At 46.3% G+C, this 20,621-nt stretch overlaps 1 protein-coding gene across 3 annotated transcripts; it reads left to right on the top strand.

Annotated features, from left to right (window-relative positions):
- The first annotated feature begins 7,128 nt into the window (after positions 1-7,128).
- LOC120242871 (cytochrome c oxidase assembly factor 6 homolog) lies at positions 7,129-13,990 on the top strand. Of its 3 annotated transcripts, none has more exons than XM_039248846.1 (3): positions 7,129-7,221; positions 7,867-8,030; positions 13,646-13,990. In XM_039248846.1, the coding sequence occupies exons 2-3, from the start codon at positions 7,887-7,889 to the stop codon at positions 13,739-13,741; spliced, it is 240 nt and encodes a 79-aa protein (XP_039104777.1). In that variant the 5' UTR covers positions 7,129-7,221; positions 7,867-7,886; the 3' UTR covers positions 13,742-13,990. The 3 variants fall into 3 exon arrangements, with proteins under 3 accessions (XP_039104777.1, XP_039104778.1, XP_039104776.1); XM_039248847.1 differs by having other exon boundaries at positions 7,141-7,367; XM_039248845.1 differs by having other exon boundaries at positions 7,141-7,374.
- The last annotated feature ends 6,631 nt before the right edge of the window (positions 13,991-20,621 follow it).

The raw sequence follows: 20,621 nt of genomic DNA, 5'->3' as shown, positions 1-20,621 counted from the left end.
GACTAGATCAGAGAGGGATTCCAGGGACCAGAACTCTAAATATAAAGAAGCTTTAGGAATACAATACCTTAGTCAATTTCTGCTTTTGCTTTCCTTCCTCTGTATGTATGATATGATTTTTAAAAAACTCATACATAAATATACCTAGATAAGTTTACTAAACTTAAGCTAAGAATCCTAGTTAAAAAAAAGGAATTGCAGGGGCACCTGGGTGGCTCAGCCAGTTAAGCGTCCAACTTCAGCTCAGGTCATGGTCTCACAGTTCATGGGTTCGAGCCCTACATCGGGCTCTGTGCTGACAGCTCAGAGCCCGGAGCCTGTTTCGGATTCTGTGTGTGTATCTCTCTCTGCCCCTTCCTTGCTCATGCTCTGTCTCTCACTGTCTCTCAAAAATAAAAAACGTTAAAAGAAAATTTTTTTTTTAATTTTTAAAAATGAAAGAAAAAGGGATTGCATTACAGTTTAATTGGGAGGGACTTGGAAATTTCTTAGTGGAACATAAAATAATGGTGCAAATTACTTACAATTAATGCATCTTTGATTTGGTGAAGCATAGTGTTCTCTTTAAAGAGCTTCTCTTCCTTTAAGTCCAAGATCAAGCGACCTCTAAAATACAATATTCATAATTGACACTTATCTTTTTCTTTGTCCTATAATGCTTCTTTATCATACTTCCTATAGAATTTCTTTTTTACGTTTGTTGTCTATTGTCTCTCTGTTAGAATGCACATTCCATGAGGGTGTGAGGGTTCATCTGTATTGTTCTCTGATGCCTCCCGGGCCCGAGACCAGCGCCGGACACACACTGAATAAGCAAATGAGTGAAATCTTGTTGTGTGTCAGGCACTGTTCTAAGTGCTTTGCAGGGATCATTTCATTTAACATTTACAAGAAACCTAAGGTAAGTGTGCTGATCATTCACAATCTCCGTTGAGGAAACCGATATGTGCCAAGCTCCAGTAACCTGCCCAGGGTCACACAGCTTCGGTTTGGGGGAGGTAGGATTCATGCCATCTTGGTTCCAGAACCTCCCCTTGTATCTAATCACTTCGCTGCCTCAACTACAGCCTGCATTTTCCTTCTGGATTTCTTTGGGCGAACTCCTATTTGAGCTCCCCCTGTGCTGGGTGCACGCACGCCTCTACTGTAGCGCTCAGTCCCGCCTGTTAGCGGACAAGGTGCCCCACGTCCCACACTAGACTGATCTTCTCAAGGGCTGAGACCCGTCCCCGGTCATCTTTTCTCCCCACAGCCTGGCACTGTGCCCGGCACTGAGTAGGCATCTAATGCCCATGAAATACACTGGCTACATGAGTCCAGAGCAGGAAGCGTGAAAGAGAATTCACAAGTCCCTGCCTGGCAGACAGAGAACTTGTGGAACCAGCAGAAAGGGAAAAGCTGTTCCGGGGAGAAGACACCAGGGGTTCACTTGTGAGCTTATTGGACTAATGAAGGGCAAACAGAGGGGATGTCCAGGAGGGAAGGTTCCTTTAGGACGAAAATGTAGACTCAGCAGGTCTTTCTGATAGACGTGAGAGCCGATGCTCTGAGGGTGAATCAGCTCGCCAAGGAAAACAGAGGAAAGAAGATGCAAGCAAAGGAAAAAATAAAGAAGGAAGGCGGCCAGCCCCTGGGAGCCTGTCTATCTGTAGCTCACGGGAGGTGAGAGACCAGGAGCTGGCGCAGAGACCTACGGGAGATTCGAAAGGATCTTTGCAGCGACTCGCAAGTCAACGGAAGCAGTTCTCTTGTTTGGGTGCCTGCGTGGGCGTCCGCGACGCTGTTTTGTACAACAGGACAGATTATAAATAACCGTCTGTGGGCAGCCACAGAGAAACAACACATAGGATTTCAGTGCTCCTGGGTCTGGCTCGCCCTGCCTGGCCCTGCTTTGGGGATCTGCTGAGTTCAGACTAGAGATGTGCCCACTCCTAGTTTCCCCCGGCCACCAATGGCCAGCATAGCTCTCTTGCACCTGTTCACGTGGACTTCTCTTCGCCTCCTCTCTCCCCCACAAACACCAGGAGACTATACTCCCTCCGTGGCGGGACAACACGTGTGAAATCATCTCTTGGCACGCTGGTTCTTGCCCGCAGCCTTCCAGATTTTATAAGTCGAGCTGGCTTTTGCAGTTCTTACCCTGTATTATGTTTGTTCATTGGCCTTCTCAGCATCTCAAGGAGTCTCTTTCCTAGTTGTTTTGTGCGCTGTTGGATAAATCCGTGTTTCTCCATGGGTGAACCACGGACCTCCTTGGAGGTAAGGGTGGGTACCATTACTTTAGTTCATTGAACCTCTGCGGTAATACTTTCCTGTCTGGGGGCGCCTGGGAGGGCTCAGGCCATGAACTCATGGCTGTGGGATCGAGCCCCACGTCGGGCTCTGTGCTGGCGGCATGGAGCCTGCTTGGGATTCTTTCTTCCTCTCCCTCCGCCCCTCCCCGCCTCAAAATAAATAAATAGATCTTATAAAAAATACTTTAGGGGTGCCTGGGTAGCTCAGTCCATTGAGCGTCTGACTCTTGATTTGGCTCATGAAGTCATGATTTCAGGTTTGTGGCTTCATGACCCGCATTGGGCTCTGCACTGATGGTGCAGAACCTGCTTGGGATTCTCTCTCTCCCTTTCTCTCTCTGCCCCATCCGCTGCTCTCTTTCTCTCTCAAAAAATAAACTAAATAAACTAAAAAATAAATACTTTTCTGTCTGTGTACCACTGACCCACTGGCATTGCTTAGCTGCACAGTGACACTATGAGGGACTAGTGATTTTTGACCTAGAAGAACACAGAAGACGTTAAATCCATTCAAAATGTACTCACACTATAAATGTTCTGTGTGACCCTTCTGACCTTTCTGTGTACTGAAGATGACCTTTTTCAGACTAAACCATTACCCTATTTGTTTAAAAATTGTGACCTATATCATTCATACAGAAGAGTGAATAAAACGTACTTGTACTGTTTATTTGAAGAATAATTATAGAGCAAACACCCAAGTCCAGAAAGAAAGTTTTGTCGGCCCCTTAGAAGGCTCCTGTTCACCTCTTCCATTTGTTAATAGTTCGACTACTTGTTTATGTCTCCTAAACAGTGTAGCTGGGTTTTGCCAGGTTTTGAACCTTAGGTGAGTGGAAATACAGGGCATCTATTCTTTGGTTGACTTGCTGCTTTTACTCAAGATGAGATACATCCCATTATTGTAAGTGGACTATAATTTTTCCTTTCATTCCTGTATCGTATTTCATAATATGACCATACCATACTTTATCCATTCTACTGTTGATATAAGTTTAGGGCATATATGGTCTCTAGCTATAACAAAGTTGCGTGTGTATTAGTGAGTCCGAAGAATAGAAGTGCTGAGTCATAGTGAATGTGTACCTTGAACTTCACTAGATAATGTCCAAAGCAATTATATCAATTTCTATAACCGTCTATGTATGAGGATCCTTCTTCATCCCTCTTAAACTTGTTACTGCCAGACTCTCTAACTATTCTTTGTTCTGGCTGGTGTCTAACAGCATTGCGTTGTGACGTGCAAGTTTAAGTCTGTGGTTCCTAACAAGGATTTGGGTATTTTCTTATATTGGTCACCTATTTCCTCTTTCATTCTGTGCCTATGTGAGCCTTTGGCCTATTTTTAAAACTACATTGTCTCCTTCTTATATGCTGGGCACCAATTCTTTGTTTTACAAACTTCTCTCACACTGTGGTTTTGTCTGTTCCACTTGCTTTATGGTATTGTTTGGTAAACAAAAATTCTTCAATTTAATGTAATTGAATTTATTGATCTTTCCCTTTGTGGCTAAAAGAATTCTTCTTGACCCCTAAGTCATAAAAACATTCTTCTGTACAAGTCTACACATTTTATCTGAAATTCTTGGAGCTGGACGTGTTTTGGAATACAGACTTTTGTGGACATTGGAAAGGTACTGTGGAACAATACAATATTTATTTTCTATGTAACACTCTCAACCCTCTCAGCTCTCAGCTGGGAGAGCACCTATAGTCAAAAAACAGTATTCAAACATTACTATTTCTGCAGCAAAACATGTAGTCACCTAAGTACATAAAGAGCCTATTTAACCCTATAAAGAGCCTCGTGGCTTAGTGAAGTCACATTTTCACCTAATGAATTCCAAAGACTTTGGTGTTTCAGAAGTGGGGGATTTTGTAATTAGTACAAAAATTGTTGGAGCTTCATACAGTAAGAATGGAATTATTTCAGAGTTTAGAGGAACTCACTGATGGAGCTGTGGACCTGGAATTTGTATGTGGAAATTTTTTACTACTGATTCAAATTATGGCTTAGGAAGATTTCTATTTTTCACTCTTGAGTCAGCCAGCTGTGTTTTGCTTGAAATTTGTGCGTTTATCTGAATTTTATTTGCATTACATTGTTCATAAAATGTCCTAACTTTTTTGATGTCTCCAGTTTTCATTATTGATACAGGTCAACTTCTCTCCTTTTATTGTTCAATACTCTCAGATATTTGTCAATTTTATTAGTCTTTTATTATGTGAATACTACCATCATGGGCAACATCAAACCACTAATTTGATGTTAGTGACCATGGGGTTGGGGACAGCTGTGCACAATTTGCTCTCCTGAGTCAGTACTGACTATCTCCAGCACACTACTTTCAGTTCCCATTTCATTCATTCCTGTGCTTAAAATAACCTGTCCTTTCACTTTCTTTAATTTTGCTTTCCTTTTTCTAACTTCTTGAAAAGGGATGTTTAGCTAAAGACCTTTTAGCCTCTTTTCCAAATATACTTAAGGTTATAACATTTCCTCTAAGTACTGTTTTAGCTTCACTCCACAGGCATTGCTATTGTATTATTCAGCTCAAAATATCTTCTCATTTCCATTGTGACTTTTTTTTTAAAAATATTTTATTTATTTTTGAGAGAGAGGTAGAGACAGCATGAGCAGGGGAGGGTCAGAGAGAGAGGGAGACGCAGAATCTGAAGCAGACTCCAGGCCCTGAGCTAGCTGTCAGCACAGAGCCTGATGCGGGGCTCAAACCCACGAACCGTGAGATCATGACCTGAGCCACCCAGGCACCCCATTGTGACTCTTTTCTTAACAAGAGTTTAAATGGGCATGTTATAGTTCTTTATTGATTTCTAGATTAATCGCGTAATGGTCAAAAAACATGTACCAAATGATTTCAATCTTTACAATTTGTTGAGTTGCTTTACAGCTAAGTATGTGGTTTGTTTGGGGATCATGCCATGTTTACTTTGAAAAAAATGTATATTCTGATTTTGGTTGTGCTCAGTATATATTCATTAGGTAAGTTTTTAATCATGTTCAAATTTCCTATATCCTTATTGACTTTTACTTGCCTTTGCTTGTCTTAAAAATCACTGAGAAAGGCTTATTAAGATTACACCTAATAGGAAATAATAATTAAACCTATTTATTTTTAACATATTAATAATTTAACCTAATAAACCTATATACTTTTTCTTTGTAATTCAGTCAAGTTTCACTTTTATATATTTATCATTAAGTACATATAAGCTTAAACATTTTTAAATTGAAACATATTTCTTTTTTCAACTCAGATGTCATCCAAGACCCTTTCTTTTCATCCTTCTTATATCTCATCAGTTATACTTAGAAGATATTATCTTTATATAAACTGTCCTTGGGGTAGACAGAGTGTAAAAGAAACACGTGGCCGTGGTACAGATAAGGCATTCCACTATTGTCCGAGTCCATTAACTATTACAGAAATACTTCCCATATTGGAGAACATATGTTTGCTAGTACTTAGCTTAACATTGCTGCCCTGAAAATCTGCATATATGTAATTTGGAAAATATCAAACACCAGTATCGAGTGCAGAACTGTACCTTGTTTATGAGTTTTATAAGCACTATAGAATGCGAACAGGACTAGATGATGCAGATGGAATATGTTAAGAGAAGCAGACACCATATGACTGACGGATCTTAGCCATAAAGGGCCTTTTAAAGATTCTGCTCAGAGATATTAACTTGTTTATATATTAGAAATAGCTATTTTCAAAATATCTGGAGCAACTCTTTCCATTCTGTTTTAAAATACCTTAGTGTAGAGGCACGTGGGTGGCTCAGTTAGTTAAGTGTCTGACTTCAGCCCAGGTCATGATCTCACCGTTCATGGGTTCGAGTCCCATGTCATGATCTGTGCTGACAGCTCGGAGCCTGGAAACTCCTTCGGATTCGGTGTCTCCTCGCTCTCTGTGCCTCCCCTTCTCTCTCTCTCTCTCAAAAACAAACATTAAAAATAAAATACCTTAGCATTTGGGGGAGGTAAAAAAAAAAAAACGAGTAAGATTAACTCAGTATTACAAATATTTATTTTCTCCATTCTTCTGACCAATCTGTACTCATTTTCCACAAATTTTATATCCAAGTCACGGATCTGGTCTGTAAACTGTAATCAAGCTCACATTTTAACTATCACATCTCAGCCGAATGGAACTTATCTTTCACATTCTCTCTCACCAGAGGTCTCCAAGTATCAACTAAAAAGACATTTTCCAGGCACAGAAGCAAGCTTCAAGGGTTCGAGGTAGGGTGGTGATGTTGAGAAATGCACCAGGATGCAATCTCACCCATGGAACTGGGGACTCAAGGCCTAGGGTTGGCAGCTTGACTCACTGTTTTGCCTTGTCTCCTGGGTCGTGTCCCTCTCCCCTCTCTCCCACTCCCCACTCCCTCTTCCTCACTCCCCTATCCATATCTATCATCTCCATCTCTATCTCTGTGTCTACATATCTCTGTCTAGAAAGAGGAGTTAAGCTTTCATCTGTAACATTATGTCTAGCTCTTAACCCCTCGGGTGCAAATTTCCACCCCAAACTGCCCTCCGGCAGGGCTTGCCAGTCAAGCCTTCCAGGCAGCGCCGGAGGAGGAAATATACAAGGCCACTGATATTTACTAAAGGGGCACAGTTCGTCACAACTTTTAAAAGCCGCGGGGAGAGAAGCTTTACATAACAATAGAGTTAAGGCCTCTCAAAGCAGTGACAGAGTCACACCCATTCTCAACCTCCACACCCCCAGGCGCCGCCTCCCCCTACCCCGTAGGTCCGGAAGGAAGTCGCGGCCATAGAGGGAGAGAGCGGTGCCGGAAGTCCCGCCCTCCCCGAACGGCGAACGGGGTCCCGTAGGGGTCATTCCAAGCTGGAGGGCGGATTTACCGCGTGAGGTGCTTTCTCCGGGCGGTGAGTTCTAACGCCGCTCGAGCCCCAGCGGGCGAGGCGACCCTCCGGCGCCGGGACTCGGCAACCGCGCCTTCTTCCCCCAGTTTGTTGGGCTCCATGACCCTTGGCTCCCGCGTCGGCGTCGGAGGGAACCTGATTCTGGGCGGGTGAGAGGTCAGCTCGCGGTGGGGTCCCGGCGGGCGAGCGTGGAATGAGGATGCGGCGGTCCCCCGACTCCGCGCTCCTCGGGCCCCTCTCCGGCAGGGCTCGATAGCGCTCCCGGCCCTGCTGGGTAACTTTGTCCCCGTGCACTTGTTTGTCCAGAAGTTCGGTTCCAATAGCAACCTTGTAAACTGGGCACCGCTGCCCCGTTTTACAGATGGGAAACAAGTCCTAGAGGTTACATGAGCCCCCCCCCTAAGGGACGGCCCCGTGCCAGACCCCCGTACTTCTCACTCGGGCTGCCTGGGACCAGGCTGTCCCCCAGCAGTGGATCCAGTTCCGTAGAGGAGATCAGCTTCCAAAGCAGGTGTTCTCATGGGATCGTTAATTAAGAACTGATTGATTTCAGTTGCATCATTAAGAGGGCGAGGTGGGCGGGAACGACAGCGTTCTCCCTGAAATGACACCTTCCTTGTTAACATCAAATGTTATTTCCGCCGACAGCTGGAGCCCACTGGGAACGAATGGCAGCCCCATCTATGAAAGAAAGGCAGGCTTGCTGGGGAGCCCGGGATGCGTACTGGAAGTGTTTAGATGAGAACACAGAGGACCCTTCTCGGTGCAAGAAGTTAAGAAGCTCTTTTGAATCAAGTTGTCCCCAGCAGTGGGTAAGGCACACTCGAATGTGTTTCTGTTCGCTGTTAAAGGCATAGAGCTTACAGGGTGAGTGGTCGTCAGCAAACAAAGCCCTGTCTCAGGCAATCTAGTTTCTGTGAGCCGCAGAGAAACCTCTGGTAATCCAGATGTGTTGTATGTACTTACATCAGGGAGGCATTTGGGAGAAGTCACCTGACACCTTAAAGATCACTGAAAACAGAGACCATCACCAAAAGTTTTGACCCACCAAATGGGTAGATTTCTCAAGGATCTTAGGAAGAGTATTGAATCTTGGGTAAGGGTTGGCCAGTTCGTGGGCCTAGAGCTATTGTCAGAAGAAATAAAGCATTCCCTGTCGCCCATCCCCGGTCATATGACCATATACCCAGAGTACTAGGAGAATGGTTTGGAAAGTGGACGAGGATGCTCGTAGGATGGCTTCTGCCACCATCTGCCACCATCTGCCCCGACAGGTGTTTCTCTGCTGTGCACTGCCTGCCCTGTATCTGGGAGTGGCGGGGGAGGGGAGCTGACACAGAGCTCAGCAGATGGTCCTGTCTTAAGTGTGGACACTCCTGTGTCAGGGCCCTTTCAGGGGGGTAGCTTGCTCTCAGTGCTGGAGGAGGTATCCGAAGTGCGGGACATTGAGGTAGCCTGTTCGGTGTTGGTCCGTAAGGGGCAGAACTGTAAGAAGTCGGGCCCAGCTGGCCGACGGAAGATTTGAACCTGAATTTGTCTGTGCTTTTTCACTCCCGCCGTGCTGCCGCGAAGTATACCAGGTAGCGCGAGAACAGATCATCTTAGAGATGACGTGCTTTTAGGGTCACGGCTGTCACACCGCACATTTGTAGATGAGGAGCCCGAGGCGCGCAGGAGACTGCGTGGAGGGTGGCGGTCCTCCGGGAGGGCCGGGCTGGGAGTGAACGCAGTCCGATTCATGCAACCAATCTCATGGGATTCCTGTGAAGACTCAATGTCTAACTTGACATAGAAGTAGAAACCTTTGTGATCGGACTGCATCACGATTCAGGCAAACAGTGTTCTACCTCCCTGGTTTTCCCATTAGCGTGATGCGCCGTGACCACCTGGTTTAACTAGCAGGTGGAGAGTGTGGGCGTTTGGGCTGAGCAAACTCGGTTCCTGGAAGGCCCAGCTCCCTTTACTGCCTGTGCTGGCCCCTTCTCACTGGGCTCTCTGGCCCTGTGGTCCCAAGGTCCCTGCTGAGAACAGGGCAGGACTCGGCCCTGAGGCGGGTCACAGCTGGGATGTTGGTGGCTTCTGTTCTCACCCCACCCCTGCATCTTAGGAGAATTTTGTCACTCAGAGACCTGTCTGTTGACAGTGTTGCCAGATTTTCCACTCTGATCACGGCTCAATCATGTGGAGATTTGCTAAATGGCTGTGTCCCAGACCTCACGTCTGATTTACCGAATGTCTGGAAATAGAAACCAAGTCTTTCAAACTGGCTGTGGTTCTCCAGGCTGTTAGGTTGGGAATCACTGTCTTAGCCCCTTGGAAGTCACACTTCGGTCCTATTTTTATTTTCTCTTTCTCCTTGGAAACCCACTGCTTTCTCTCCAACCCCTATTAGCAGGCCCTCTCCCTCCCCTACCTTCAGGACACCTCGGTTCTTTGCGTCATAAAGGATTTTTTGTTTGTGTTTACTGCCAGCCTGTTACTTCCTTATTCTAAGTCCCATCCATGCCGGAGGGCCAGCCCTGTCTCCAGGTTACTGTGTCCTGCTCACAGCTCACGTTTACTGAGGAAGTGCTCTGAGCATCTCCCATGTGCCCCCCACCTCCGCTGCTGCTCCTCCTGAAGGCCACCTAGTTTTGCAGACAAGAACCTTGGGCACATTGAAATGGAGTCACCTGTAAGCGCGGAGCCTGGGTTTGAGCGCAGGCGTCTCGTCCAGACCCCCGCCTTCCCCTTCTCCACACTGCTCCTTGTGCGTGTCCTGCAAGAAAACGGTCCCAGAAAATAGCCTGCACAGTCCTCATGGTGGTCTTGAAACTCAGGCCTAATTTGGTGGTCTTGAAACTCAGGCCTAAGTTTCTAGTCTATTGAAATGCAAAAGCCCCATCTCCCTGTACAGTTCACTGCCCTCGGTTTCCCCCTGCGAGTGTGTGGCAGCCACACGCTTCGGAACGCTTCCCTGCACGTGTGAAGCGCCGGCGCGCCTCTGTGCCCACTCTCCCCAGGCAGCCTGGCCTTGGCTGATGCCCGATCTGGCCCTTTCTCCCGCCCCAGAGGCACCTGCAGAGCGGTCCAGTTAGATGTTCACAGGCACCAGCCTTGCCCTCTGCATCCTCCCCATCCCTGTACCCACGGGCCTCTCCCCCGGTGCCCCTGTCCTCGGTGACGGACACCAGCATCGACAGCGGCCCAGAGGCCAGGGCCTCCACTGCGGGGCCTACTGCAGGCGCACCCCAGGAGGGAAGCGGGACACCACCCCGGCGCTGCTGCTTAAGGGACAGCGGAAGTCAGGGTGGGAGAGGGGACCTGAGGCCAGGGCCGTGGCGTTTACTCCGAGTGCTAGTGGTGCCCTGTTCTCAGCAACCTCTGCTGAGCTTGGAGTTCGGCGGTGAGGAAAGGAGAGGGGCCAGCGAGAAGGTGGCCGTCGGGTTGTTGATATCGAGGTCTCCCAGAGAAAGGGGAGGGGTGGTGGCGGGGGAACAGGATACTCAGAATGGGGACTGCAGGAGAGTGGATTTACTGGCCAAGGCCTGCGCTTTGATCCTGGGAGTAAGGCTGGGGGACGAGGTCACTGATGAGGTCAGGGAGCCAGAAGGGGCTGGGGCTGCGCTTGCGCCAGGGCCACCCAAGCAGAGGGCCGGGAGTGCTGGTGGCGAAGATGAGCACCGCCGGCCCCCACGCAGGAGGGAGGTGGGCAGCGCAGCACCGTGCAGGAATTGACTTCCACAGCCTCTGACCATGGTGGCCACTGTGCTGAGGGCTCTGCTCAGGCATCGCCCGTTGCAGCCTCACCCACCCCAGAGGCTAGAAAGGGAGAGCCAGAGCTGTGTGTGGGAAGGCAGGGGTACACAGGCAGGGAGGGGTTGGAAATGCAAGTAGCGTTTGGGTCCGTTCTGGGTGAGACTTTTTTTTACGAGCTTTATCTTCATTCAGTCTCGTGCTTTGTGTGTGTGTGACACTAGCAGCTAAGCCCCGGAAGGATAACATGATTTATGCAAGATCAGCTAAGCAGTGAAGGTATGGAGAGACGAGGGTGACCTAAGAAAGGTGGCAAACGGCCGAACTGCTCGCTGTCACCGCAGCGAGTCACTCTCCGCCGGTGCTCTGCGGCTTTCAGCGGCCCCCGTCAGCCCCACCGTGTAACAGGCCTGTTTACAGTGTCCCGTCGGGTCGTTGGAGGAAGAGGGGCCATCGTTCCAGCATTGGCCGAGAGACCCGATCCCAGTATCGATTTCAGATGCTGTCTTTTCCGTGTGAGCCTTTGAAGTGCTCTAGAAATTCCAACGCATGGGCGTTCGCACTGCTGTCCCACACCCCGTGTAGCGGCTCTGAGGACGCTGGCATGTCGTGTACACAGTCCTTCTCCATGGGTGCTTGTCGCCTTCCTAGCTGGTGAAGCCCGCGCGCCCTGGTTGAGGATCTTGGAGTGTTTGTTAACCAAGGTGGCCGAGGCCCGGGGGGAGAGCTGTCAGGGCAGAGTGTGTACACGCGAGAAATAAGCCCATCTGAGAACTGGAGTAGCTCTGTCTGGCCAGCATTTCAGGGACTGGGGGCACAGTCAGGGAGGACAGATGGACAGAGGTGAAGCCACGAATGGCCTTGTCTGTGTTACCGAGGAACTGGATGTGGACCTTAGGGGTCTGTGGGCACACCCAGAGAGACCTTCTGGCACGGGCAGTGAGCAGGTGTGGCTGGGGAAAGAGCTCGCCAGCAGCAGCATGACAGCTAGATCGAGGAGGGTGGAGAACCCAGTTCAGGGGTTGTTAGGACAACTCGAGCGAGGAGGGGGCGGGGTCAGAGTGCCGGGGTGCTTAGGGGCGCATCCACTGAGGAACGTATTAGAGGTCAGACGTATTTGCAGAGGCGCCAAGTTCGGGACAGGCCGGGACAGAGGTGTTAGGCACTGTCGGTTAGGCAGCTGGAGCTGTCATAGGATCTGTCATCAGAGATAACTTGCCACAGATGTACAGACACTGTCCACCTCTTCCTGTGGGGTCGAGTATAAAGAACAGCCATCCCAGCCACCAGGGCTGAACCTGTAGGCTGGCAGATCTGTTAACATGTAACCGGGGAGGGAGGGGGCCACACGCCAGAGGAGCGGCGGGCACCTCACTGAGCGGAGGAAAGGAGCCCGCCACCAGGCATAGGGTGGGATGTAATAAAACTGAAATGAAGCGGGGCTGCATCTAAACAGGTCCTTGTCAGCTCCAGATGGAGAAGGGGACCCGGGGTCCGATTTTCTTAAAGATGAATGTCATGTTCAGAAATCCCTTATTTGAGACCCTGCCCCTGGGTTGGAAATGAAGGCTGCCTCTCTGTTAGATTAACTTAGATCCTCTAGGCAGAGGTAAGAGGGTTCACTTTTATGGACTGAACCACTAAGAGTGAATTTCTGACAGTGTGGTTTCCAAGGACCAGGTTTCTGGGCGAGGCGGAAAGCAGTGGTCCCTTCGCAGGGTCAGGCAGGACGCCCTGTGGCTGCAGCGTCCCCGGGAGACTTGGGGTGGCTCTCGTTCCAGCTGATGAGAGGTGTACATCTCAGTCCGATTGTCACTTAGGATTTAATTCTTAATTTATTGGAGCCTAAGAAAAGCTTTTAACAAAAGAACTGGTGTTTTTTATTCTGACAGTGAAGATGTGTAGTATTTTCTGCCTTGTCTGCAAAACAGCTCGGATATAGATACAGAATTTTGTGGTTGACCTTGCTTTTCTCCTGGAATTTTACTGTTTCAGGATACTTCAAATTCCCTAGGCACAAGGAGGATTAAATAAAAGTATCTCTTTAAAGTTTTTTTTTTTTTTTTTTTTTGCATTATTTTTGAGAGACAGACATAGAATCTAAAGGAGGCTCCAAGCTGTCAGCACAGAGCCCGATGTGGGGCTTGAACTCATAAACTGTGAGATCATGACCTGAAGTCAGATGCCCACCTGAGCCTCCCAGGTGCCCCAGGAGGATGTCTTTAATTTTGCCATCCACTCATAGTTTCTAAGAAGAATTTTTAACCATGTGTCATAAATGTGTTTCTGGATGAGATCAACTTGCTAAATATGATGGTTGATGAACTACAAAATTTATTGACCTTACAGTTAATAAAAACTTGTACAGTGTCTTTAAATCACGAGCGTTAGGACCTGTGAGCTCTGTCAGTCCGCATGGTGAGAGTCACACCTCAAGTACAGGGGCGTTTTTCAAGAAGGTTCATGAGTTCTTTGAATTCTCCACAGGATCTGTAACTCAAAAGGGGCTAGGGCTCACAGGTCTACACCCTCTTCGGAGACTCTAATATATCACGTGCATGGATTCAGAATGATTCTGGAATGCAGATCATTTACGTCACTTACTCAACTTATGTTGATTAATTGATCCCATTTAAATCTGTGCTTTTATTCCAAACTGCAAAAACTTTCCCTTCACTTTTTTTCTCAACAGATAAAGTATTTTGATAAAAGAAGAGACTACTTAAAGTTCAAAGAAAAATTTGAATCAGGACAGTTCCAGCCGTCAAAGCCAACTGCACAGTCCTAGGCTATTCCTGAACTTGTCAGCAGGGTTGAAACTGTTCTTTCTGAACTTGCAAAATTGCGCCCTGACCGCGGGAACGAGGGGACGGCGGCGGTGTGAATCATGGCGAGCGGCACGACTTGCTCCACGAGCAGACGCTCAAGTAACAGATTCCATCATTCAGGCTCTGAAGAGTCAAAATGGTATGAAATATGCTTAGTTTTAATCTAGTAAGAAATCTATATTTTAAGAAAAATTAAAGCCTATTATAAAAACCCATGTACTTTTTTTTTTTTTTTTTGGTTGGAGCATCAGCGTAGGCAGGTATGACCGATACAGATAACAGGCCGACCGTGGAGATGACGCACATTCTCAGTTCCAGACCAGTAAAGCAGACATCACAACAAAGCAAGTCAGATGAATGATTGCTCAGGGCACATGGAAGTTAGGTTTACACTGTAAGACGTAAGCGTGTCAGAGCGTTCGGTCCAAAAAACAATGTATGTACCTTAAAAAAAACCGCTACCCAGCATCTGAGCTTTCAGTGAGCTGTACTTTTTTTTCCCTCCCTGCTGGTGGAGGGTCTGGCCTTGCTGTGGAGGGCTGATCAGGGCGGTGGCGTTCTCTTAAAAGTAATGAAGTTTGCCACGGACTGACTCTTGCTTTCACAAGTGGTCTCTCACGGCACCTTACGCTGCCTGATAGCATTTATAGCTGCTTTCAGAATCGGCCGTCTGTCCTCCCAAACCCCACTGTCGCTTTGTCGACTGAGTCTCTACTATTCTGTTCCTGTTTGTTAGCATTTCAGCAAACTTCCCAGCATCTTCACAAGGAGCGGATTCCATCTCATGACACCTTTTTGTCTGCTTATCCGTAAGCAGCAGCTCCTCATCCGCTCAGGTTTTTAACCCGAGATTGCAGCCACTCAGTCCGGTCCTCAGGCTCCACTTCTGATTTCGGTCCTCTCGCTGTTGCTACCACATCTGCAGTCCTGAACCCCTCACAGTCATCCAAGAGTGCTGGCATCAATTTCGTAAACCCTGTTAATGCTGAGGTTTTCACCTCTTCCCAGGAGTCACGAACATCCTTCCTGGCATCTAGAATGGTGAGTCCTTTCCAGGTTTGCTTTGCCCAGATCTGTCAGAGGGGTCACTATGGCTGGCAGCTCTGGTTTTACATAATGTATTTCTTAATGAGAGTTGAAACTCCGTGGGCTGCAGAAGGGATGTGCATTAGCAGGCATGAAAATAACAATCTGGGTGCATCGCCAGCACTCATAGTTGACCCGGGCGTATTGCCAATGAGCAGTAATATTGTGAAAGGCAACTTTTTTGAGTAGTTCTCAATATTGGGTTTAAAATATGCAGTAAACCATGTTGTAAACAGATCTGCTGTCATCCAGGCTTTGCTGTTCCATTTATAGAGCACAGGCTTTTATTTTGGAGAGTTGGGGGGAGAGAGAGAATCTCAAGCAGGCTCCATGCTCAGCTCAGAGCCTGACCCCACTACCCTGGGACCATGACCTGAGCTGAAATCAAAAGTCAGATGCTCACCTGACTGAGCCGCCCAGCACAGGCTTTTAGGTAAAGTCACTGGCTGCCTTAACCCCTAACAAGACAGGCAACCTGTGGGGCGCCTGGGTGGCTTAGTCGGTTAAGCGTCCGACTTTCGCTTCGGTCATGATCTCGCGGTTCGTGGGTTTGAGCCCTGCGTCGGGCTCTGTGCTGACAGCTAGCTCAGAGCCTGGAGCCTGTTTCAGTCTGTGACTCCCTCTCTCTCTGACCCTCCCCCTGCTCACGCTGTCTCTCTCTCCTAGAAATAAATAAAACATAAAAAAAAAAAAAAAAAAAGACCCCTAAGTGTGTCATCCATTAAAAAAAAAAAAAAGACAGGCAACCTGTGCTTTGAAGCCAGACACGGACTTCTCCCTAGCTATGGAAACATTAGATAGCATCTTCTTCCAAGATAAGGCTGTTCTGTCTACACTGAAATCTGTTGTTTAGTGAGTGTAACCGCCTTCATTAAGTACCGTGGTAGATCTGGATACTTGCTGCATCGCCTTATAATTTGAGGCTATGGAGATGACGTCTTTCTTTAAACCACATGAACCAACTTCTGTGAGCTTCAGACTTTTCCTCTGCAGCTTCCTCCCCTCTCTCGGCCTTCATAATATTGAAGAATTAGGACCATGCTGTGAATTAGGCTTCAGTTTTAGGGAATGTTGTGGCTTGTTTGATCTTCTGTGCAGACCACTCAGATTTTCTCCGTATCAGCACTAAGGCTGTTTCACTTTCTTATTCTCTACGTGTTTACTGGAGAAGCACTTTCAGCTTCCTTCAAGAGTTCTTCTTTGCATTCACAACTTGGCTGTCTGGCAAAGGACACCTACCTTTTGGCCTGTCTTCCTCACCAGGCCCGACCTTTCTGATTTAAAGTGAGCTGTAGGGTTATTAATTGGCCTGATTTCAATGTTGTTTTTTCTTTTTTTTTTTTCCTAATTTTTTTTTTTTTTTTTAATATTTTATTTATTTCTAGGAGAGAGAGAGACACAGCGTGAGCAGGGGAGGGCCAGAGAGAGAGGGAGTCACAGACTGAAACAGGCTCCAGGCTCCGAGCTGGCAGTCAGCACAGAGCCCGACGTGGGGCCCTAACCCACGAACCGCGAGATCATGACCCAAGCGAAAGTCGGACGCTTAACCGACTAAGCCACCCAGGCGCCCCTCAATGTTGTTTTTTCTTAAGTGAATAGGGCGAGAGACCAGGAATAGCCAGTCAGTGGAACAGTTAGAATACACACAGCTCATGGTGCCCCAAAACAATTACAATAGTAACATCAAAGATCACAGATCCCCACGACAAATAATGGAAATGTTTGAAATACTATGAGAATTACTAAAATGTGACACAGAGACCAATGGTGTCAGTAGACTTGCTCAACAGAGTTGCCACAAACCTTTAATTTCTAAAAAATGCAGTACTTGAAGAGTGCAACAAAACAAGCTATAGTTTCTCTATAGTTAAGATCCTGAAGAAAGTAGGCTGTCGTGTGTCCTGGGAATTAGCATTTTCATATAGGCACAGAAAAATGAAGACTGGAAGAAAAAAGTTGAACTTAAAATATACAGGTAAAGTAATAAAGACCACCTATGAAAAACCCTACAGCTAATATCATACTTAGTGTAGGAAAACAATACATGCTTCTTCCCAAGATCAGTAATAGGGTAAGGCTATCCCTTCTGAGGTCTGTTCAAGGATTGTGCTGGATTCCTAGCCCCTTCAAGAACAAAAAAGAAATAAAAAGTGTACAAATTGGGAAGGAAGAAATGAAACCGGTTCTATAAACAGAACACATTTGTCAGTTAAGTTCACCACGCCCCAAGGCAATGTCAATGGTGATGTCGAAGCAGCTCACTGATCGCAGATCACCGTAAGAAATATTATGATGAAAAAGTGTGAGATCCTACAAGAATTACCAAACCATGACAGACACAAAGTGAACCGGTGCACTGGACATATGGTGCCAAAAGTCTTCCTCAACACAAACTTCAGTTTGTGGCAGAGAACTGACAAAAAAGCTGCTAGAACCAAGCAAATCTTAGATGGCAAGAAACAAGGTCAGTATATAAAAGAAAATCCTATTTCTACATACCAGCTATGAATCACTGGAATTTAAAAAAAAAAAAAAAAAAAAAACATTTACAGTAGCACTAAAAAAAACCCTGAAAGGAGTACTTGATATAAATCTATGTAGAAGACCTGTATCTGAGAAATACAAAGCACAAAATATTTGAAGTTAGAGAAGATCTAACTAGATATACTGTAGTCAACGATTAGAAAACTCAAATGTTCTTGGGGCGCCTGGGTGGCTTAGTCGGTTAAGCATCCGACTTTCGCTTAGGTCATGAACTCGCAGTTCGTGGGTTCGAGCCCCGCGTCAGACTGTGTGCTGACTGCCAGCTCAGAGCCTGGAGCCTGTTTCAGTCTGTGACTCCCTCTCTCTCTGACCCTCCCCTGCTCACACTGTCTCTCTCTCTCTCTCCTAGAAATAAATTAGAAACAAACATTAAAAAAAAACTTCAAATGTTCTTAAAATTCTCAGTACTCTTAAATTCTCCCGATTTGTTCAACACAACCCTAATCAAAATCCCAACAAGATGTTTTTATGTAGTTATTGACAAAAGCGGATTCTAAAATCTGCATGGAAAGGCAAAGGATTGAAAAGAGCAAAAAGTTGGATTCCTATTATGTGATTAGGTACAGTACTGGCAAAGGACTCACATCGAGGTCAGTGGAACAGAAAAGAGTCCAAAAATCTACCCGTGCAAAGGCAATTCAGTGGAGAAAGAATAATCTGTCCAACAAGTGGTTCTGGAGAAAGTACTTCCACAACAACAAAGTGAACCCTGACCCACCACACACCTTATTAAAAACAAACTCGAAATGGATCATAGACCCAAATATAAGATGCAAAACTATAGGATTTCTAGAAGAAAATACAGAGGAGGTATGCATTTTAGATTTGAAAATACTGATTTTTATGTAGTAACATCAAAAGCACAATCTAGAGAGGACCAAAAAAGTTTTATAAATGCTCAACTTTATAAAAACTAAAAATGCTGTGTGAAAGATGCTTATTAAGAAAATGAAAAGATAAAATTGCAAAAATTGCAGACTGGGAAAAGATATCTGTGTATCACCTATCACAAAGAATTTGTATGCAGAATAAAAATTCTTCCAACTCTATACAAAAATAAATCACCCAGGCTTAAAAAAATGGGCAAATTATGTGAATATTGTCTCATCTACTCATAGCATTGAATAGTAACATGAAAAGATGCTCCGTGTTAGTAGAGTAATGCAAGTTATTAGAAGAGCTTTAAGATTAAAATGCTGACAGTACCAAGTGCTGATGTCACCACCGAGGGAACGCAAAACAGTATAAAACCCCTTTGGAAGAGTTTGGGATTTTTTATGAAGTTAAGCGTCCGCTTACCTGATGACCCGGCTATCACACTACTAGGGAGTTCTCCCAAAGAACTGAAAACAAAAGCTACGTTTACAGCAGCTTCACTGACAATTGCCCCAAACTGGAAACAACTCAAGGTCCTACAACAGAGGAAAGCAGGTCTGTCTACACAGTGGATGACTACTACTCAGAAGGAGTGAACTTCTGAGTCTCATAGTAACAGAGATGAGTCTCCCGTGCATTTTTCTATGTGCAAAAAGCCAGACCCAAAAGGTTACGTGTTATATGCTTCCATTTGCAGGATTCTTGAAAAGGCAAACTTAGCATAGAAAACAGATGAGTGGTTGGGAATGGGGAAAAGGGTCAACGATGAATGGGAATTTTTAGGTGTTAGGACGGTCTTCTCTGGCCTTGTGGGGGTGGGGTGGTTCATAACTGTGCACATTAATAAGTGGCTGTGTGCACATTAAAGTAAAATCAGCCAGGATTTTGGAGGGATTCCAGTCTAGAATGTAGATTATGATAAATGAGTCTACTCGGATTAGAAATATATGCCACATACTCACTGGAAGTGGGGCCGAGAGGGGGGTTGACCCATGTAACTCTGGAAGAATGGGAACAGTTCAAAAGGACAAAAGCCAAATAAGGGACTGGTCTGAATAAGACTGGACTGAATAAGGGACTGGTCTTCCTCACAGCAGAATCCCAGGTCACGAATGTAGAAGAAATGAGGGAAGCCTAGAATCCCACCATTGCAAACACTGCAGGCAGTACCCACTGACAAGTCCTGAAATCCATGGGCAACATGCTCAGGAGACCTGTGTCCGTACAGCCTCCGAGTATCTCCCACAGTGTTAATTACTGTGGTTGTTTCAACGGGTGCCCCCTGGACTCCTCCCTCCCCGAGGCTGAAGCTTATTTCCTGCCCTTGAGTGTAGGCTGGGCTTCGTGAGCGAGCTGCTGACAGACCGTGGAAAGTGAAAGACAGCAACTTCACTGAGAACATGGCACACGCTGCCTTCGACAAATGACCGGGGTGAGACGGCCGTGCTGTGAGGAGATGACAAGGGTACGTCCTCGCTGCAGGGTCCTTCCTAAAGCCCCAGACACCTCAGGCTGACCATGAGAAAACACCAGACAAACCCAAACTAGGAGACATTTACAAAATACCTGACCAGTACTCAGAAGTGTCAAGATCAGGAAAGACAAGGTCGCAAGAGATGAAGGAGACCCGAAAACCTAAAGCGATATAGCGTCCTGGACTGGCTCCCGGAACAGAAAAGGCACATAAGAAATGTGAACACAGGTCAGATCTGTAGTCTGCAGTTAGTGAACGGCACCATTACCAAATTTCCTAGTTTTGATAAATGTTCACGGTTGAAGAACCTACTAGAGGCATCTGGGCAAAGGGCATATAGGAACTGTGTACATCTTTGCAATTCCTCTACAAAACAAAAATTTTAAAGCTTCAGAAGAAAAAAAACACATATACTGGTAACAGATTCTGAAATTGAAATCTTAAAAAGGACCCAGACATGATTGAAGTTCGTTGCTGAATGGTGATAAATGGTTACCGTTAAATACTGAGGTAATCTCAATAGGAAACAAACCCCCCCTCAGAAGAACAGAAAGAAAATTAGACTTCCTGGGCTCCATTCTCACTCTTGGTGATGATGTGCAAGAAACATTCGCTGTTTTTGGGTGGAGAGGTGCTGGGAGAGAGAATCCCAAGCAGGCTCTGCACAGTCAGCGCAGAGCCGGACGTGGGGCTCAGTCAGGAACCACGAGATCCTGACCTGAGCCGAAATCAAGAGTTGGATGCTCCCACGGAGCCACCCAGGTATCCCCAGAATATAATTTCATTATCTGAACTCTGACCAAAGGTAGTATATGAACATTTTTCCAGAACTTCCTATGAATGACAATGGCCTAATTCAT

The sequence above is a fragment of the Hyaena hyaena genome, unplaced genomic scaffold, assembly GCF_003009895.1.
Source record: "Hyaena hyaena isolate Hyena2069 unplaced genomic scaffold, ASM300989v1 scaffold_319, whole genome shotgun sequence".
Lineage (NCBI taxonomy): Eukaryota > Metazoa > Chordata > Mammalia > Carnivora > Hyaenidae > Hyaena > Hyaena hyaena.
Note: the sequence above shows the minus strand (reverse complement) of the source record. Positions and strands in the feature narration are given on the sequence as shown.

Excerpts from the sequence above, each read along its gene's own strand:
- LOC120242871 (XM_039248846.1), top strand. The coding sequence starts at position 7,887 with ATGGCAGCCCCATCTATGAAAGAAAGGCAGGCTTGCTGGGGAGCCCGG. Across the intron at positions 8,031-13,645 it reads CAAGTTGTCCCCAGCAGTGG|ATAAAGTATTTTGATAAAAG; the intron begins GTAAGGCACACT and ends TTTTCTCAACAG.